The following is an 18105-nucleotide window of genomic DNA, read 5'->3' as shown; positions in this document are numbered from 1 at the left end:
CCATTTTCAGATTGTCTGTTCATAGCATCAGTAGTCCAAATTCCATTTTCAGATTTTCTGTTCATAGCATCAGTAGTCCAAATTCCATTTTCAGATATTCTGTTCATAGCATCAGTAGTCCAAATTCCATTTTCAGATTGTCTGTTCATAGCATCAGTTGTCCAAATTCCATTTTCAGATTTTCTGTTCATAGCATCAGTAGTCCAAATTCCATTTTCAGATTGTCTGTTCATAGCATCAGTTGTCCAAATTCCATTTTCAGATTGTCTGTTCATAGCATCAGTAGTCCAAATTCCATTTTCAGATTGTCTGTTCATAGCATTAGTAGTCCAAATTCCATTTTCAAGAGCATTCCTTCTAAGACTTGATTTTCTGATATTTGTGGAGTTCATAAACAGGGAGGTTCCACTGACCCCCCGCGGGTTAGGATGCTCCCCAGCATGTGGTAAGAGGCGACCAACGGATTCTGTTTCTCCTTTTACCCTTGTTAAGTGTTTCTTGTAGAGAATATAGTCAATTTTTGTAAAGATTTTAGTCAAGCAGTATGTAAGAAATGTTAAGTCCTTTGTACTGGAAACTTGCATTCTCCCAGTAAGGTAATATATTGTACTACGTTGCAAGCCCCTGGAGCAAATTTTTGATTAGTGCTTTTGTGAACAAGAAACAATTGACAAGTGGCTCTATCCCATCTCCCCCCTTTCCCCGTCACGATATAACCTTCGTGGTTGAAAACGACGTTAAACACCAAATAAAGAAAGGTTCCACTATAGCTCGATTATATTTATAATGCATGTCTGCCAACACAGGTACTTTACCTGCATGAATGGAAAGAGAAACACAGACCTGTTCCAGCATACACTGAGCTATGATGGACCCCTGTACCTTTTTTTGTACCTGGCATTGTTTGAACTCTACCTGGTCCCTTCTTTGCTGGAGAAAACCGCCTGCAAACACACACACACACTTGGCTGTGAACCTGTGTCTTCACTATCATGAAGAAACAAATTCCCTTCTTCATATTTTCTGCTGCCTCCCTGCTGTCGTTCCCTTTGATGGAGAGGGAAATGGTTTGCTGGTTCCCAAATAGATGGTTGTGTTTTACCAAGGGGTGTCTTCCTGTTCATACTGCAGACTAGTGCTGGCGGGAATTTGTGTATGAGTGTTTACAATCTCGGCTTGGTATGTCTGGGGTTTTGCTTTGGGAGAAATGTTTGCAGTCTTTGATTCTGTTGAATTTGCTGCGAATGTGAATCCCGTGAAAAATACCATGTAACGATGATTTAAACATTAACATATTTTTGCCAGTGTGAATTCACAAATTTGATACATTTTTATGAGTTGATTGAAATCATACTGATCTTGATGGATGATTGCAAGTGAATGTTTTGGCAGCTCATGAGTGATTTGATAAGAGGCAATTGATCTGGTTAATGATAAAATTGATATTCAGATCTTAATAGCACTTGGCTATGAAGTACAATGACATCAAGTGCAGCAGATGCAGCTGTGTAAGGGTTGTTTGCAATTCGGTCAACGGGTGGGAAAATCACGAACGTCATCTGTTGATTTAGAAGTTGTTTTGTTTGAGTTGTTGCTCGATCATATAGGCAATAGGGATGGCTATTCCTTTACCATTTCCTGTTAGCAGTTAGATTTTCATGGATCAAGTCGGTGTGAATCCAGTACTTGTTGTTCCTTTCATAGCTTGATGCTGCGCAAAGTCTTTACAAACACTTTTCCGGTGACCTACATGGTGCTGGATTTGCCTCCAACAGCTCAATTAAAAAAGATTTTTGTGAACATAGGGGTGAAATAAGTCTACATCAGTTGTCGTCTTCTGGTAGATGCCATCTGGTTATACATATTCAGTTGTCTTCATTCTTGTTGATACAGTGGAACCCACGTTATAAGACTCCCAATTTAAGACTTCCCCCTGATTTAAGACCTTGATTATTCAGATTTTTTGTTATAACCTCTGTTAATTTACCTCCATTTAAAGACTCCCCCCTTTTAAGACCACATTTTCCCAGATGTTCAGAGGTCTTAAAATAGGGGTTCCACTGTAGTGTCTCAGATTTTGATGCCAGTGGATAATTAGCATTGTTTAACTCTTACCAGTTCGGGGGTTTTAAGGCATATTTTACAGTACTGTTGGTGCCTACTTGCCGAGTGGCTATCTGGGGTCATATTCTAAATGAAATATAGAAAGTTATATATCAAATGAAAGGAAAATGAATAAGCTTTTCATATTTGCAAAGAGAATTGTGCTATCTTTAAAGCTAAAATTTTTTATGGGGGTGACAACATGATTTTTGTTGAAATTTGTACGCCCATTTTTTGGAACACGTGACAAACACAAAGAAGAAATTTTTTTTGTGTTCAGTTTATTTTAGATATGCTGCTAACTAGTCTGTTTGGGCATTCATTTTACATAACATAGCAAAGTTTTATAGAGTTTTGCTGATAAACAAAAAAGTTATTGTCACCTGAATACCCCCACCCAAATTTCAAAGTTGGACGTTTCATGCCTAAGGCCCCCCCCAAAAAAATATTCTGTTTACGGTATCCTGACTGACCCTATTTTTTCGCGCGACCCTAGACTTTTGTTTGGCATTTGGTAAATAAAAAAAAAAAAAATTGGAAAAAAAAATTTTGAAAAAAAAATTGAAAAAAAAATTGAAAAAAAAAAAAAAAAGGGCTTTGTTTTTTGGCAAAATAACTTAAAAATATGTTTTGGGGAAATAAAAACAAAATAAAAAAAAGTCCCGACCTACCGACCCTATTTTTTTGGCCTATGTTACCGTTAACAGACTTTTTTTTTTGTGTGCCTAATAATGCATTTCTATAACTAACTTATAACAAAAACCCAGCTTGTTTCAGTCATAAAGTGTGTCTTAAATATGAGTTTATCCACTGTCCGACCCATCCAATGTAAAAAAAAAAAAATATATATATATATAATTAGATAATTGGTCAGTGGAAAACTACAGGGGGGGCATCGTAAGCTTGCTTACGATGGGCAAGGGAGCGAACTGGTAAGAGTTAATTTTGGAGACATTTTGTCTCAAAAAACAAGAAATGAAGAATCGTAGGTTGTTGGAACGTTGAATTATTGACAAAACAAAATGTTACATTTACAGTATGTCGACCCAGTGGTCTTTTAAGCAGACAGACAGACAAACACTTGTGGCACAAATAATGAACTTATCTCAAAATCGTAGACGAATCTCGCATGCAAGATGCCGGCGAGGTGTTTTTTAAAATTTGATTTTATTTAGAATTTTGGAATGTTATCAGTCTATCTGTTTTCGGATTTCTGAATTTTTCTCTGTGTGTTGCAGAAGATGGAGGACATTGGGTGAGGAGTGGAGGCACCATCATGGTGTCCACGCCAGTGAGTCTCAGCCAGCACGCCCATCTCTCATCATGTGACCAGCCGTCTCCCCGTCTCTGTCCGCTCAGCGTTTGGTTTGGTCAAGCTCAGACTGTGGACGCACCAACCACGACCATGTGAAGAAGAGGATCGGACTCTTACACCAATTGTTTTACCCCCTGTCTTCCTTCCTACCTCTTCCCGGCACCAACTGACTCAACAAACCAGCATTCCATATTTATTATTTTTATTTTGTCTGCTCACTGTCATCCTGAATCAGTTTTGTGGATATTTACCTGGAAAAAGGTGTAAACTGAGTTTGAAGTTCTATTGTGTTCAAGTGTGGAGTTCTGTTCATTTGGATGTCGACTGTGCCAGCATAATTTGCTCACCCTCTTTAGTTTTGTTCATCATCTTGTCAGCAAATCTGGACCGAACAGAAGCTTCAGACTTTGATTGTGCGAGGAAAGCTTCACTCAGAAGCTGTCACTCTGACACAGAGTTGGTGTTTGTGATACGGGCTCCTTCCCGATGGCTCAACCACAGGTGAAAGTTCGTGATGAGGTCGTCGCGGCCAGTCGGAGTCGCAGCGGCAGTACGCACATCGGTCACTCAGTGGAAATGGACCATCACGGTCAACCACAGTCCCCCACAGGCCCCGCCTTACCCTCCAGCTTCCTCAACATGAAGACCAAGTTTGAGGACCCCAGCCAACATGGCTCCAACCGCAACCGCTTTGGCTCCAAGGTCAACCGCATCAAGGAGATGTTCCAGAGTGGTAGCGGCGGTGGTGGTGGCGGTGGTGCTAGTGTTCGACCCGGTGAACATTTACACTCTCACCCAACCACTACAGGCTCAGCCCACGCGCTTGACCGCTCACCGGACACCAAACGGAAAAGGATCGGGGATGCGGCTTTGTCCGGGTCGCGGGAATCGTTGACGTCCATGCCCGCGAGGCCTCTGCCGGCGTCTTCGTCTGTCTCTTTGTCTGCGCCGGACCTCCTTCCCCAGCACCCCGAGCCCCCCCGCATAGAGGCCACCAGTCACGTCCAGCGGTTCAACTACACGCGCATGCTCTTCGCTAAGATGGAGGAAGAGTCGCGACAAGCGCTGGAGCGGGAGAAAGTGATGCGGAAGAAGGCATCTCCCACCCACACTCCGTCCTCCCCTCCTTCCGCCCTGTCTCCCCGGTCCCCTCCCCCCATGAGCCCGACCCGAAAAGTCTCAAGCCACGATGATGTGTCGCGACTGAGTGAAGAGGCGGTCGCCCAGGCGTACTTTGAGAAAGGGAGAAAGGACTCCAAGACAGGGTCTCACAGGGATATAGCGGTCCGGGAGCCAGCCTCTCATGCTCACCACTACGAAGAAATGATCAAACCTTCCACTAGCAGCAGCAGCTACGCTTCGTCTCGCCCTGGTGCTCATCACTCCACTGTCTCCACCTCCTCCTCCTCCGTCACGCTGCGCTCGCAGCCGGACTTGATAGGCGACAATGTTCCGGGGGATCGTAAGGGCAAGTTCATTAAGAACCTTGACCTCATCAAGTCCGCTGAAGGTGTCGACAGAAAAGATCGCACTGACGGCAACGAACTGGAATCGGTGCGCGCCAGGGTGACGGCAGGGAGTCTTCACCGTCAGCACGATGCTCACCCGCCGCCCAAAGCGGAACATTCCACGAGGAGGGAGAGGTCCCCTCCCCCTCCACCATCGTCTTCCAGTCTTCCATCATCATCGTCACATTCCAGCTCTGCCCCGAACGGAGTGGACACTTCCGTAACAATGCGGAACAAAAAGCCTCCTGCGTCGCCTGCCCAGGAGACGGCCATTGCTGCGGGTAAACGCCTCAGCAAGGAGGAGATCGAGAAAGCGTTAGAAAGGGCGGATAACTACTTGTCCACCCTCAACCCAGAGGAAGTTGAGGATACCAAAAATGCGAAGCGACGTTCGTGGGACGTGGGTCGTAAGCGCGAGGACAGTGAGGGCAAGAGGAATTCTATGGTGGAGGAGAGGAGAGCGAGGCCAGATCGACACGTTGGCGCTCAATCTCACTCCAACGCCACCTCGACCACCGAAGTCTGTGACCAGATCGACCGCATACCCGTGTCCGTGGCCGACCTAGCAAAAGAGACACACAGCAAACACAGCAAGGAGGCTACTTTAGACGATACTTCCGACATTCCACCGCCATCGTACGAGAGCTCAACGTCCTATCATCATCATCGTGCCAGTAAACCTGTAAACCCAGACGACAGACCGAAACTGAACAAACCCGCCCCACCGGCCAACAAACCCAACGCAGTGCCAAGACGAGTCGCCCCACCTCCTCCTCTTCCCTCCAAACCGCCCTCCTCCGCCCCTCCCCCAGCCTTCTCCCACAGGAGCAGGGAGGAGAGGGGGGAGGAGAGGGTGAAGTCTCCTGCGGAGGAAAATGCTATGGTGCCAGACTGGGGGGATTCTGTCAGTACCAGCTTCGGAGCACCTGACGCCGTGGAGCAAAGTTTTGAGGACCTGCTAGAGTGAGTAGTGATTCTTATTATCTGTGTGTTTGTGTGTTTGTTTGTTTGTGTGTGTCACTGTGTGTGTGTGTGTGTGTGTTGTCTGTCTGTCTGTCTGTCTGTCTGTCTGTCTACATGTCCCAGTGTGTGTGTCCAAGTCTGTCTCTCAGTTTCTCTTTGTGCCTTGAGTGTTGAATTATTCAGTTTGTCTGTGAAGCCGCAGCGATCACATGGAATTGACACAAATGTTTATGACAATAAAATGAGTAATTAAGAAAAATTTAAAACAAAATTTATGATCATATAAATTATATTCGGTTGAAAGTTTAGCATGGGCAAACATTGCAGGATTTGAAAGAGTAGAAAAGATACTATGAAAGAGAAGGGCTTCTTTGCCATGGAAACTCCTGGCAATCTAGGTGAGGAATCGTATGTGTGTGTGTGTGTGTGAAAAAGATAGCAAGCACAAGCGCGTAAGTCAATAACAGTTTAAGACTTGCAGAGAAAAACACAGATTTACAGTAACATTAATTTAATGAAAATCAACCCGAAGCTGCTCAGACCAGTGAGAGCACACATAGATTCCTGTCAACAAATAAAGGGAAGTAATCTAGTCTAAGCAGAACCATAGGCACGTGAAGTAAAGCTCAGCGCAGGTTGTGCAAGTAGATTGTCTTTTGTGTTCTTGTTTTTCCTGATGAAGCTTCCAAAAGCGAAAATTCGTACCGTCTTGTCTCGTTCTTGTATTGGTGAGTACAGTATTTGAGTTGAGTTGAGTTGAGTATTCCTTTGTTTTTTTTTAACTTTGTTCATCTTACCACAGTCACTTCGTTGTTTAGATTTCAAGTAGAGAGAGAGAGAGAGAGAGAGAGAGAGAGAGAGAGAGAGAGAGAGAGAGAGAGAGAGAGAGAGAGAGAGAGAGAGAGAGAGAGAGGGGTCACGGTGTGTGTGTGAGTGAGTGAGTGAGAGAGAAAGAAAAAATATGTGTGAGAGAGAGAGAGAATGTGTGTGTGTGTGTGTGTGTGTGTGTGTGTGTGTGTGTGTGTGTGAGAGAGAGTTTGTGCAATGTGTATACATGTGCAATAGTTCTAATGAGTGATAAAAGCAAGAAGTGATAGACAGCACAGCTGTGTGCGTACCCATGGTTGACTTAACATAAACTGACTCAACTTTAAAATCATACTCTTAGCAGACAAACACAACAGTAGCCCATTCATCACAAACAAAAGCACTGCATAAAGCAAACTTAGCTAGGAGGTAAGGAAAACATATCCAGTCAGTGTGTACACACAAGCCAGATGTTGCTCAGCAGTACAGCCGAACCCCTTTTTGGCTCACGTAAGTGTAGCCTATGCGATCGTAACTTTGTCTGTCTGTGCGTGCGTATGTGCGTATATGTGCGTGCGTGTGTATGTCTGTGGTAGAAACTTTAACATTTCGTCATTTGAAGACGTCACATTATGACGTAAGAGGGTTAGACGTCACGCGAAGGAATTACTGAAAGTCTCGGTCATTGTTATTTTGAGCGGGTCGAGACTAGTTGGCAGTCGTGTCCCTGTAAGTAGGCTACATGCAGACAGACAGATCTAGATCTAGTGTCTCGCTTTCTTGCACAGTGTCACCTATGCTTACTGTGTGTGTGTGTGTGTGTATGTGTGTATGTGTGACGGAGTGATTGAGTTTGTGTTACTGTTTGTCGATTTCTTACGTGAGCCTTGAAGGCTTCGCCTCTTGTTTTTTTAGAAATGCAAAAAAAATCTGACAAAATCAGGCCTTCAGCCAAATTGGCAATGGCAGACACCAGGGAAAGGAAATCTAAAAAAATAAGATGTCTTGTCTCTGGAAAAAGAGAAAGTCTTGAGATGGTCTTAAAAAAAGAGGGGGGGGGGGGGGGGTGCACTGTAATTAGCTAGTTGTACAACATTAAAAACAAGTAGAAGAAGAAAACGAAATAAATCAGGCAAAAAAAGATGGGTTAAAGCAACCGGCATGCAACCGAGGTTTTAAAAGAAAAATTATTTTAAAAAAAGAAGAAAAAAAGCGGTAGGCGTAACACAGGAGGTGCAAGATGGCTCGTGCACAATCTGATGTACTTACCACGCCAGGTGTGCAGCGTGCCAGCTGAGCAAAAATAAACATGCACATTGATTGCACAGGGAGGCAGGTAAAGTTATACAGGCAGGGGGCGAATTTGTCTTGTGTTTTGTTCCCCTTGTCTGTTTGTTTCATTTGTGGCGATAGTAAGTGTCTGGTGGGATGGTAGCTTGTGGGAGCACCTCACGTACTGACGGTATTTGCCCGCCCCTCCCTGGGACGGAGGCTTGCTCGACTTGTTTTACTTGGTCTTCCCTGTGTGTGTGTGTGTGTGTGTGTGTGTGTGTGTGTGTGTGTGTGTGTGTGTGTGTGTGTGTGTTTTTCACTGTTTGTGTGTGTGTGTGTGTGTGTGTGTGTGAGACGTGTGTGTGTATGTGCGTGCGTGAGTGCGCGTGCGTGCGTGTGTCTGCGTGTGTGTGCGTGCGTGTGTTTGTGTGTGGGAGAGATAGACTGAGACGTGTGTGTGCGTGTGTGTGTGTGTGTGAGAGAGAGAGACCTGCGTGTGTGTGTGCGTGTGAGAGAGAGAGACCTGCGTGTGTGTGTGTGTGTGTGTGTGTGTGTGTGATGGAGAGACCTGTGTGTCTGTGTCTGTGACAATCTCAGTGTCTGTGTACACTTTTTTCCTCTGAGATCCCATGTGTGCCCGTGTGTGTCCCTGTCTCCATGAGGGGTTTGAATGCTTTACTGTGCATGTGTGGGTGTGTGCCGGCAAAGTGACGCAAGCTTGTCTGCATGCCATTGACTTGTGTGTCTCTGTGTCATGGTGTGTGGGTGTCATTGCAGTAGCACACCAGCCAGCGTGATCGATCCTTGAATTCAGATCGTGTGTTGTTTTCCTGTGTTCTGTTCATGACACAGAAACCCCTCCCGGTGGCAGCCAACTTTTTTGTTGACGACCATAAATGGCTGCTGGGTAACTAATTGACTTTTACTGAGTACATGTAATGAACTGTCCCGGGTGATGCTTGTGTGGTTCCATAAATTAGCAGTGATGGCGGTAATATTTTTTCAAACTGGTAGTGGTACACAAACTTTTATGATGAAAACTATCCAGAAAAATAAGGTAGGCTGGTCATTGGAACCAGTAAGAGTCCAACTCAGAGTACCGGTTTTGTTGTTTTACCAGCGAAAAAAACCGGCAGTTCTAAAAATCAACCGGTAGGTTATACTGGCAGCCAATTATTTTCTGGTATTTTCTTATTTCAACCGGTAGGTTATACAGGTTAACGCCAATACTGAATTAGGGACTCACAAGTTTTGTTTTATTTAGCTCAATATTAACTACTATTAGCTTGGTAGAGCAACTATAGCTCTCAGAAAAACAGCTTGTGGTATACCATTACAATATTAATATTTATATGGTTGCAGTGTAACTAATTGATCAAGTTGGCCCCTGTTGTGTTTAGGTGTATTGTTTTGTTGTTAGCTTTAGTTCAAATGTTACTTGATCCTTTGGGTCTTTCTGTGGTTGTTTATGGTTGTAATGTATGCTGTCTTTCATTCTCCTGTGAACCTGTAACTTTAAGGCCACAAAAAAAAGTTGTATGTTTCTGGTCACCCGACCCTACCTAGTTTTTTCCCGCCGACCCTAGACTTTTTTTTATTGCAATTGTAGAAAAAAAGAAAAAGAAAAGCATCAAAACAAAAGTAACAGACGGCAGACGGCACAAGGGGGATAACCCCGCATCCCTTTTGTCTCATATTGTAATGTGTTGACTGTTGTCTTTCTCTTTGTATAGTAAGTCCAGTCTCTTTGCGTCACTGTATAGTTATTTTCTACCCTGACCAACAACAACAACAACAACAACAAAAAAAAACAAAAAATCCCTACCTACCTACCCTATTTTTTGTAGCCATGTTACCAGAAACATACAACTTTTTTTTTTGGCCTAAGAATAAAGTGTCAGGAAGTTTTTGTTTGTTTGTTTGCTAGTTTGTTTTGTTTGTCTGGTTTTTAGTCAGTGTGTGCTTTTGTGTGTGTGTGTGTGTTTAATGTTTGAAGTTGCTCACAAAAATGTTTTGTTGGCCAAAAGCAACTTTTACTCAAGTTAATGTACGACATTTGTTTGTTACTTAGCTGTCCATTCCTAGTGTTGTTGTTTATCTTCCAAAGCGCATCACATGATTTGATTTTGTTTAAAGTTGTTTTGACTATCACTGATCATGACTGATGACATCAGTTAATATAATTATGCGCTTGTGTAGAAAATATGACAGAAAGGCGTTAAACTTAAAGCCAAAATGGCCAAGTCAGGCAAAGAATGTCAAGCCTGTGATCTCGGGTAGCAGATGAATTAGCCGACGAGCAAGTAGTTCCTCGTTGTGCACGGCCCCAGTCCTTTGTTACCCGATGCTGCTGCTGGTCTTGTCTGTGACACTGGATCCGGGTACCGGGTGGGAGAAAGAAAGGGGAGAGAGAAAGGACCCGAGGAGGAAACATTTGGTTTTAATCACCCCTTTGTAGTGGCGTATTGATCCCTTACATGTCCCTTTTGGCAGCTCTGTGTGCCTGTCTCTTTCTGTCTTTCTTTGGCGTTGTCACGGTACACTTTCTTTCTCACTATATTGTGACGATATAGGTTTTTCATGGTGTTTGTGATGGGCGTGACAGTTTGATTAACACTGCGTATGTGAATTATGCTATGACAGAGGTGTATGAAAACTGTGCAATAAAAGACTGCTGAGACACAATTCGAGACTCGATGACACTTGACAGGTTAGTGTGTGTGTGTGTGTGTGTGTGTTAAATGGATCACCTCAGTGCCAACTGTTTATTATGTACCTGTGTGTGTGTGTGGGGGGGGGGGGGGGGATTTGATGTAATTGTGTCAAAGTTTGTCAGCTGATACAGTCAGTTATGTATAGTATGAAGCAAATTAGGTGCGGTCATGTTTCAACTTTCATTCTCACAGATTTATTTTTTCTCTGTTTAGTCATGCATCATTTGTCATTGTCATTTCTGCATTACTCATCAACTGAAATATTGCTGTCTGCAATACTGATCAATATTCAGTTGTCAGTTATGAGATGTTAATGCCATAATGGGTTGGATTGTTTTGTGGCTAAGGATCATTGCCAGTGTGTGTGTGTGTTTGTGTGTGTGTGTGTGTGTGTGTGTGTGTGTGTGTGTGTGTTCACTAGGATGGAACTGAACTGAACTAAACTGAACTGAACTTAAAGGCTGGGCCCAGTGGAGGGAATGGGGAGGAAGACCTGTACGATGATGCGGTTTTATGAGTTTACTACCGAAGTCAGTGACCTACAAGAAAAAGCAAATTAGGCGGAATCATATTTCATTCTCCCGGGCATAATTTTTGCATTGTGGTCATGCATCATTTGTCTTTGTCATTCCTCCATTGCTCATAAACTAAAATGTTTAGTGTGCAGCAATGATCAATATTCAGTCGTCAGTTATGAGTTGGTAATATGCAGGCGAATGTTGTGGTTTAGAATTATAGCCTTTTGTGTGTTTGGGGTGTGTAGAGGAGGGGTATGAATGATTTCCAGTGTGTGTGTGTGTGTGTGTTTGTGTGTGTGTGTGAGTGTGTGTGTGTGTGTGTGTGTGTGTGTGTGAGAGAGAGAGAGAGAGAGAGAGAGAGAGAGAGAGAGAGAGAGAGAGAGACAGAGAGAGAGAGAGAGAGAGAGAGAGAGAGAGAGAGAGTGGTGTGTGCATGTGTGTTATTCTGTCTTTGTGTTTTGTTGTCAGCCAAACATCAGTGTTTGTCATTAATAACTCCACATCAGTGTATTGGCTGAATAATAACCATAAAAAAAATCATGACTGTTTAATATTAATGCCAATAACCATCAACAGATGATAACTGTTTTATGTGCTTGTTTGAGCGGTTTGTTGGGCTCTTCTTTTGTAAATTATGAGATATATATATGAACGCCAGCCCGTGTCATTTGTCATTGTTCTTATAAATTATATCTGTTTCATTGAATATTCTGCAGTTACATTTATTTGATCCTAAAATGATATTAACGGTCTTACACTGCGTACATTTCCTTTTTCATAATGATGTGTCATTTGCTGTAAGTGATGTATTGTGTTCAAGAATGTCTACAAACAAATTCCATTCTTGTTGTTTGTCTTCTCTGTCAGAGGTCTTTATCGTAGGGTTGAAAAGCAAGTTCTTTGCTCATTACCGGTGTTCTGATAGGTTATGCCCTTTCCATGCTGAATCAGTCTCGTATGACCCTCTTGGTTCTTGAGACAAAAAGCAACAATACACTACCAAGCAAACAAACAAACACACAAACAAACACACACACAAACACACAAACAAACAAACTCCAGGTCTTGAAATTCCCTTGTCACGGGTAAAGTATTATGATGGGTGTCTATTCAATGCGTTGACCTGTAGATTGGTTGTTTGACCTGTAGATTGGTTGTTTGACCTGTAGATTGGTTGTTTGATCTGTAGATTGGTTGTTTTACCTGTAGATTGGTTGTTTGACCTGTAGATTGGTTGTTTGACCTGTAGATTGGTTGTTTGACCTGTAGATTGATTGTTTCACCTGTAGATTGGTTGTTTTACCTGTAGATAGATTGATTGTTTGACCTGTAGATTGGTTGTTTTACCTGTAGATTGGTTGTTTTACCTGTAGATTGGTTGTTTCATCTGTAGATTGGTTGCTTAGCTTTCAATCCTCTCAGTCATTTAGCACACATGGTTAATTTGATGGTCGATTTTCACAGGTACCTTCACATGCAAAATTCACTCTGCAACAAACTCCCACTGCAGGACCGGCACGGTTGGCCTAGTGGTAAGGCGTCCGCCCCGTGATCGGGAGGTCGTTGGTTCGAACCACGGCCGGGTCATACCTAAGACTTTAAAATTGGCAATCTAGTGGCTGCTCCACCTGGCGTCTGGCATTATGGGGTTAGTGCTAGGACTGGTTGGTCCGGTGTCAGAATAATGTGACTGGGTGAGACATGAAGCCTGTGCTGCGACTTCTGTCTTGTGTGTGGCGCACGTTATATGTCAAAGCAGCACCGCCCTGATATGGCCCTTCGTGGTCGGCTGGGCGTTAAGCAAACAAACAAACAAACTCCCACTGCACAAGGAGTGGATGAATGTTGGTATGTGTCCAAGTGGATGTGGAAGAATGTTTGTACTGTACGTGTACTATGTTATCCTGGTCAGATCTATGATGAGCTACATGATGGCCTAAACAAGAAGGGTGGTGATCTGAAAGCAAATTTAATCCATTCGGGTCATTGTCACAGATCTTTATTTCTCCGAGGATGAAAGTCGCTTGTTCATTTCAATGCTTGTTATTCTCTCATGTGCCAGGAGACTGGTTTCGCATAGCTCTCACTTACTCTTGTTGCACGTGTGCAAATTTAAAGCGTTTACGTCCCTTGGTTAAAGGCATATGTACTCGATGACTATACACGCTAATTGCTTTACCAACAGCTGGAGACATGCTAAATTAAGTTCCCTGCAAAATATTGTGGTCTAGGACCCCTTCAATGTTGAGATATGTTAATTTTCATTTTGATCTGGATCGTCCTATTTATAGATTTGGCAACACATGTAACGTTGATGCAAGGGAGCTAACACCGCGGCTTTGTTGACATCCTCACTTTTTCAGAGGCTAGAACAAGCTGTAATGCATGTATTATGGTCCGCGCATGGTGACATATCGTCATTATATGGTCTTATGGTGCGTTTGACATCGATTATGGGCAAACTACACTTTGTAAACACGGGAGCGCGTACATATGCCTTTAACGGTTTCTTCTATATTTATTTGTCTAGTTGACGGTTCATATCAAAATTCCATTCAGATCACGAAGTTCGTGATGCGCAAATTTCCGTTCCAGTGATGCCTGTCACAGCTGCCGCCAGTCGTAATATTAATACGGTCGGTCCTTACACCGTGTAATGTGGCATACGTAATGGGCTTCAGTGAGTATGCGGCTCTGCTGCTGGTGCTAGCTACTGTGACTGCTCATGTTGGCCGCTGCACGAACTGGCAGGCTGACTGTTTCAAGTTAGTCGGCTGTATCTTCTGTATTGAACTTCATAGTGACATTCAGGTTTGGCTCGGATAGTGTTACTGTTTTTGAAATGCAGTCGGGTTTTGCTGTGGTTGAAATTTAGACGGTTGTGTCACATATATATATATATTGAACTTGCCACTGACCATCAGGTTAACTTATATTTTACTGGAACAGTGTGTGCCGTGCGCTGTTGTTTTGGTTACTTTGCATGCTGCAGCCGCACTGTTTTGGCCGCCGTTCAGAGGAGCTTCATTTAAACAATTCACGTTTGGGTTATGTGTTGACGAAGTGGTCGTGTGGGCTGTATCGAACTTTGTTTTGATGATCAGGTTTCCTAAGAATGGTGTGTGTGTGCGAGCAGCTGTCCTTGTATCGACCTCAATCAGGATTACCTTCATGGATGAATTGTGATGTTCACGGGTTGCTGAGTTTTGCGTGACACGCACGCTAAGCGGTACTGTTGCGCTATACACCTGAGATGCTGCAACTGCAAGCTATCTGTACCAATGCAAACCGAACCAGTGCCATCTTTGCAGTTTTGACCCAGTCGAGTATATTCAGGTCAAGTCCTATGTGAAGAAGCATCTGTTGGTATGAATACATCTGTACAACTCTCTTGACACACCTGTACAGGTACGGAGCAGGTAGATCCCACGAGAAAAAGGACGTGCGACAGCTTAGGTGCAAATTGAATACGATCAATAACTCCACCACCTCGTTCTGAATGGTGCGTTAATGTGTCGCTGTGGATATTATGCACACCCTCACAGCGTAAAAAGAAGCGGCTGAAACGAGTGGAAAAAAATGTCGAGTTGCGTTTGTTAGATAACAGCTTGTGAGGAACAGAGCCTTTAGGTGCAGGACAGTCAAATACCCATGTAAAAAGAAGCGATTGAAACTTGTCCGAGTCACTTTCTGGAACAAAACATGTCGAGTTGTCTTTGTGAATATATAACAACTGTCGAGGAACAGCACGTTTTGGTGCACGACAGTCAACTACACGCGTAAAAAGATGCGATTGAAACTTGTCCGAGTTTTTGGAACAAAACCATATCTTGTGTTTGTGAGATAACAACTGTTGAGGAAACGAACTTTTTGGTGAAGGACAGTCAAATGCACACGTGTGTAAAAAGAAGCGATTGAAACGTGTGTGAAGCAAACAATGTCGAGTTGTGTTTGTGAGGTGTCCAGAATGGAGGGAGCGAACTTTTTGGTGCTGGACAGTCAAGCGCACGTGCGTCTGGTGTCTGCCGCCGACACGACGTCAGCTGCGGAGAGACGCATGTCTGCTAGTAGGGCCAGTTCCGAGAAACCGTGAGTGCAGAGGATTTCAAATTCAGGCAGAGAGACAGACCCACGCAAACGCACGCACACAGATTATATATACGTACAGACAGACAAGCACACAGAAAAACAGACAGAAAGACACACAGATAGATAGATAGTCATGAATACAGAGAGACAGACACACTCACACACTCACACACACACACAGAGCGCGCGCACTCACGCAAGCAAACAAGCACGCACGCACGCACGCACTCAGGCACGCACGCACACGCTGTGTCAGTAGCTCCACCTGCATCCAGACTGTGCCAGTCCACAGGCGGTCAGTCCAACAAGTGATGATGATGCTGAACACAGCTGTGTTTTAGTCAACACAAGTCGAACAAGATGAGTGGACAAATATGTAGAGATCGTTTATTTTCTCCAAATCAAAGCATATCTGCAACTTGTTGACGGTAGGTGGACTGAAAGAAGATTTCAGAAGTACCAAACTTACAGGAGACTCATATACTCACTTCAAAAATCGTTTGATATCGTCGTGAAATATGTATAGCTTACAGTGGGGACGTACCAAAAAAACCGTACTAACATACAGCAGACTGGTACTCTAATGCTAGCATTTATCATCATACACTTGTGAATCTCAGCGGGGATAGAGTGAGTTGTTTGATCTTTCATAGCTTTTCTGTAAATAAGGCAGTCTACCTGGCCATTTTGTCAGGTACATCTTCATCTTGATGTTTTTTGCAGATTTTATAGCCTGGATCTTTTTTTTTCTCGCAGAAACCGAGCACTTTTTAATACAATTTGTAAAGTCCCGATGGGTCCTGGTGCCTCGTCCTATCGGCCGGTTAAGTTGTTCCTGTGTGTGGATGGGGGGGGGGGGGGGGGGTTGGGTGAATGGACAGACAGATATAGATCAGTCATATATTCTAAGTCATGTGTCTGTGACTGTTTTTGTCTGAACTAAACAAACAGTGGAGAAGTTTGGAAACTCCAACTGAAACTGGAACTAGCTTGAAGACAGAGAAGCCACGAGGGATGAATAGTTAGCGAGTGTGAGGTAACTTTGCAGTCACAGTGCTGGAACAGTGAGGCCTCACAACAGCTGCCTATGATGCAAGGTTATTTATTGATCGTGTGTTCTTTCGCTTTGGAAGTACTAATTTGAGTTTACTCGCCTGCTTCATCCTTTCATACACCCTCTTCCTCCCTCTCAACACACACACATTCGTCTCTAGTAACGGATTTCTGTCTTGTTTTTTCCCGTGTGTCAGATTGCATGTGTGTGTGTGTGTGTGTGTGTGTGTGTGTGTGTGTGTGTGTGTGTGTGTGTGTGTGTCACGTTTGGTTGTCACGTCAGCTGTGACTACATTGTTTTAGCTCCCACCCACCCCGCCTCAACCGTCTGCATCAGTTCCAGACACATTTTTCTGGAAGGGTCAGAGGGCAGAGGCTGATTATTGTGTGTTCCCATGCCATGCGATCTGCACGGGGGGTTCCTGGAGACTGGCGGGGAATCTCCTGTATCCATTTGTTATCTGTCTGGGGAGTGTTCTTGTTGTGTTTGCTTCCTCCCTCTCGGCTGACTAGGGAACCACAATAATTGCCTCTGTTATGAATTTTGTTCTGCTGTGTGATAATGTACGAGCATTTTCTGTTAAAGGCACAGTAAGCCTCCCGTAAACCATCACAGAGCTCCCCGAGCGTCTACATACAGTACAAGCATACTTCCATTTAAACGCTCACCGAACGGGAACATCCTGGCTGCTTTCTGTCGAGCGTGAGAAATTTTCAAAGAATTTATTTTTGTGGACTTGGCCCTGAAGAACAATGGCGCCTCGTTTTGGTGCTGGACGGCTGTTATGATTATTCCGGAAATCACGCCCGGACAGTAAGCCTCCCGTAAACCATCACAGATACTGTCAGGCTTTTACACACAGTACAAACACCCTTCCATTTGAACGCTCACCAAACGGGAACATCCTAGGTGCCCTACGTAAAGAGCGAGCAATTTTTAAAGAATTAATTTTGCAGATTGTCTCGAACACTTTTTGGACCCATCCTGAACTCAGGTCAAAAATGAGTTACTTCCCTTAAACTGGCGACAGCCGTGGATCGATGATTATCAGAATGTTTTTGGACCGTGGTGCGTTTTGCGCTAGACCTAACTTTTAAAATCTAGCTTGTTACACAAACATTCTTTAATCATAAAAGAATTCTTTTTTCATAAAGACAAGATCAGTGCAATTCGAAGTTGTGAAAGTTTGAAAAAAGAAAAGCCCGGAAGCAGGGTCACGCAATGGTCTTAGCAGACGACGGTTTATCAGTCAGTGCATATCGCCGTTCCTCTCAACAGTCAAAAGCCATCGCTAGAGTTCTTGTGAACCACAGCCGTTTGTTTCGTGCATAAAAACGTGCTATTGTAAATAAGCTCACATCGAGTCGCATTCAAATAAGGCTAACTGACGACTACATTGTGAAAAAGGGAAACTGGATCACACGGGTTCACGATGGCTCAGGGGTAAGATAAACCACGCAAAAATAAATTCTTTGAAAATTGTTCGCTCTTTACGGAGGGCACCTAGGATGTTCTCAATCGGTGAGTGTTTAAATGAAAGGATGTTTGTACTGTGTGTAAAAGCCTGAGCGTATCTGTGATGGTTTACGGGAGGCTTACTGTGCCTTTAAAATTGGGGACGGTGAATTGTTTTGGGTAAGCTAGTTTCTTTCCTAGAGATCAAGGAGAAGAATAATGTTTGGCCGGTAAGCTAGTGTATTTCTTGTAAAAGAAAAAAAAATGAAGAAGTAGAAGCATTAAGGATATAAATCGTCAAAATGTG

General features: G+C 43.6%; 1 protein-coding gene across 6 annotated transcripts in view; it reads left to right on the top strand.

Moving 5' to 3' along the window:
* LOC138959932 (uncharacterized) overlaps positions 1–18105 on the top strand; it is a 123797-nt gene that overhangs the window by 29183 nt on the left and 76509 nt on the right. For all 6 annotated transcript variants that reach the window (XM_070331609.1, XM_070331611.1, XM_070331610.1 and 3 more), the window contains exon 2: positions 3342–5889. In XM_070331609.1, the coding sequence (XP_070187710.1) occupies positions 3905–5889 (1985 nt within the window). In that variant the 5' untranslated portion in view covers positions 3342–3904. The remainder of the gene's footprint in view (positions 1–3341; positions 5890–18105) is intronic.

This window comes from Littorina saxatilis, linkage group LG2 (genome assembly GCF_037325665.1).
Source record: "Littorina saxatilis isolate snail1 linkage group LG2, US_GU_Lsax_2.0, whole genome shotgun sequence".
NCBI lineage: Eukaryota > Metazoa > Mollusca > Gastropoda > Littorinimorpha > Littorinidae > Littorina > Littorina saxatilis.
This window is presented reverse-complemented; position numbering and strand designations above follow the sequence as displayed.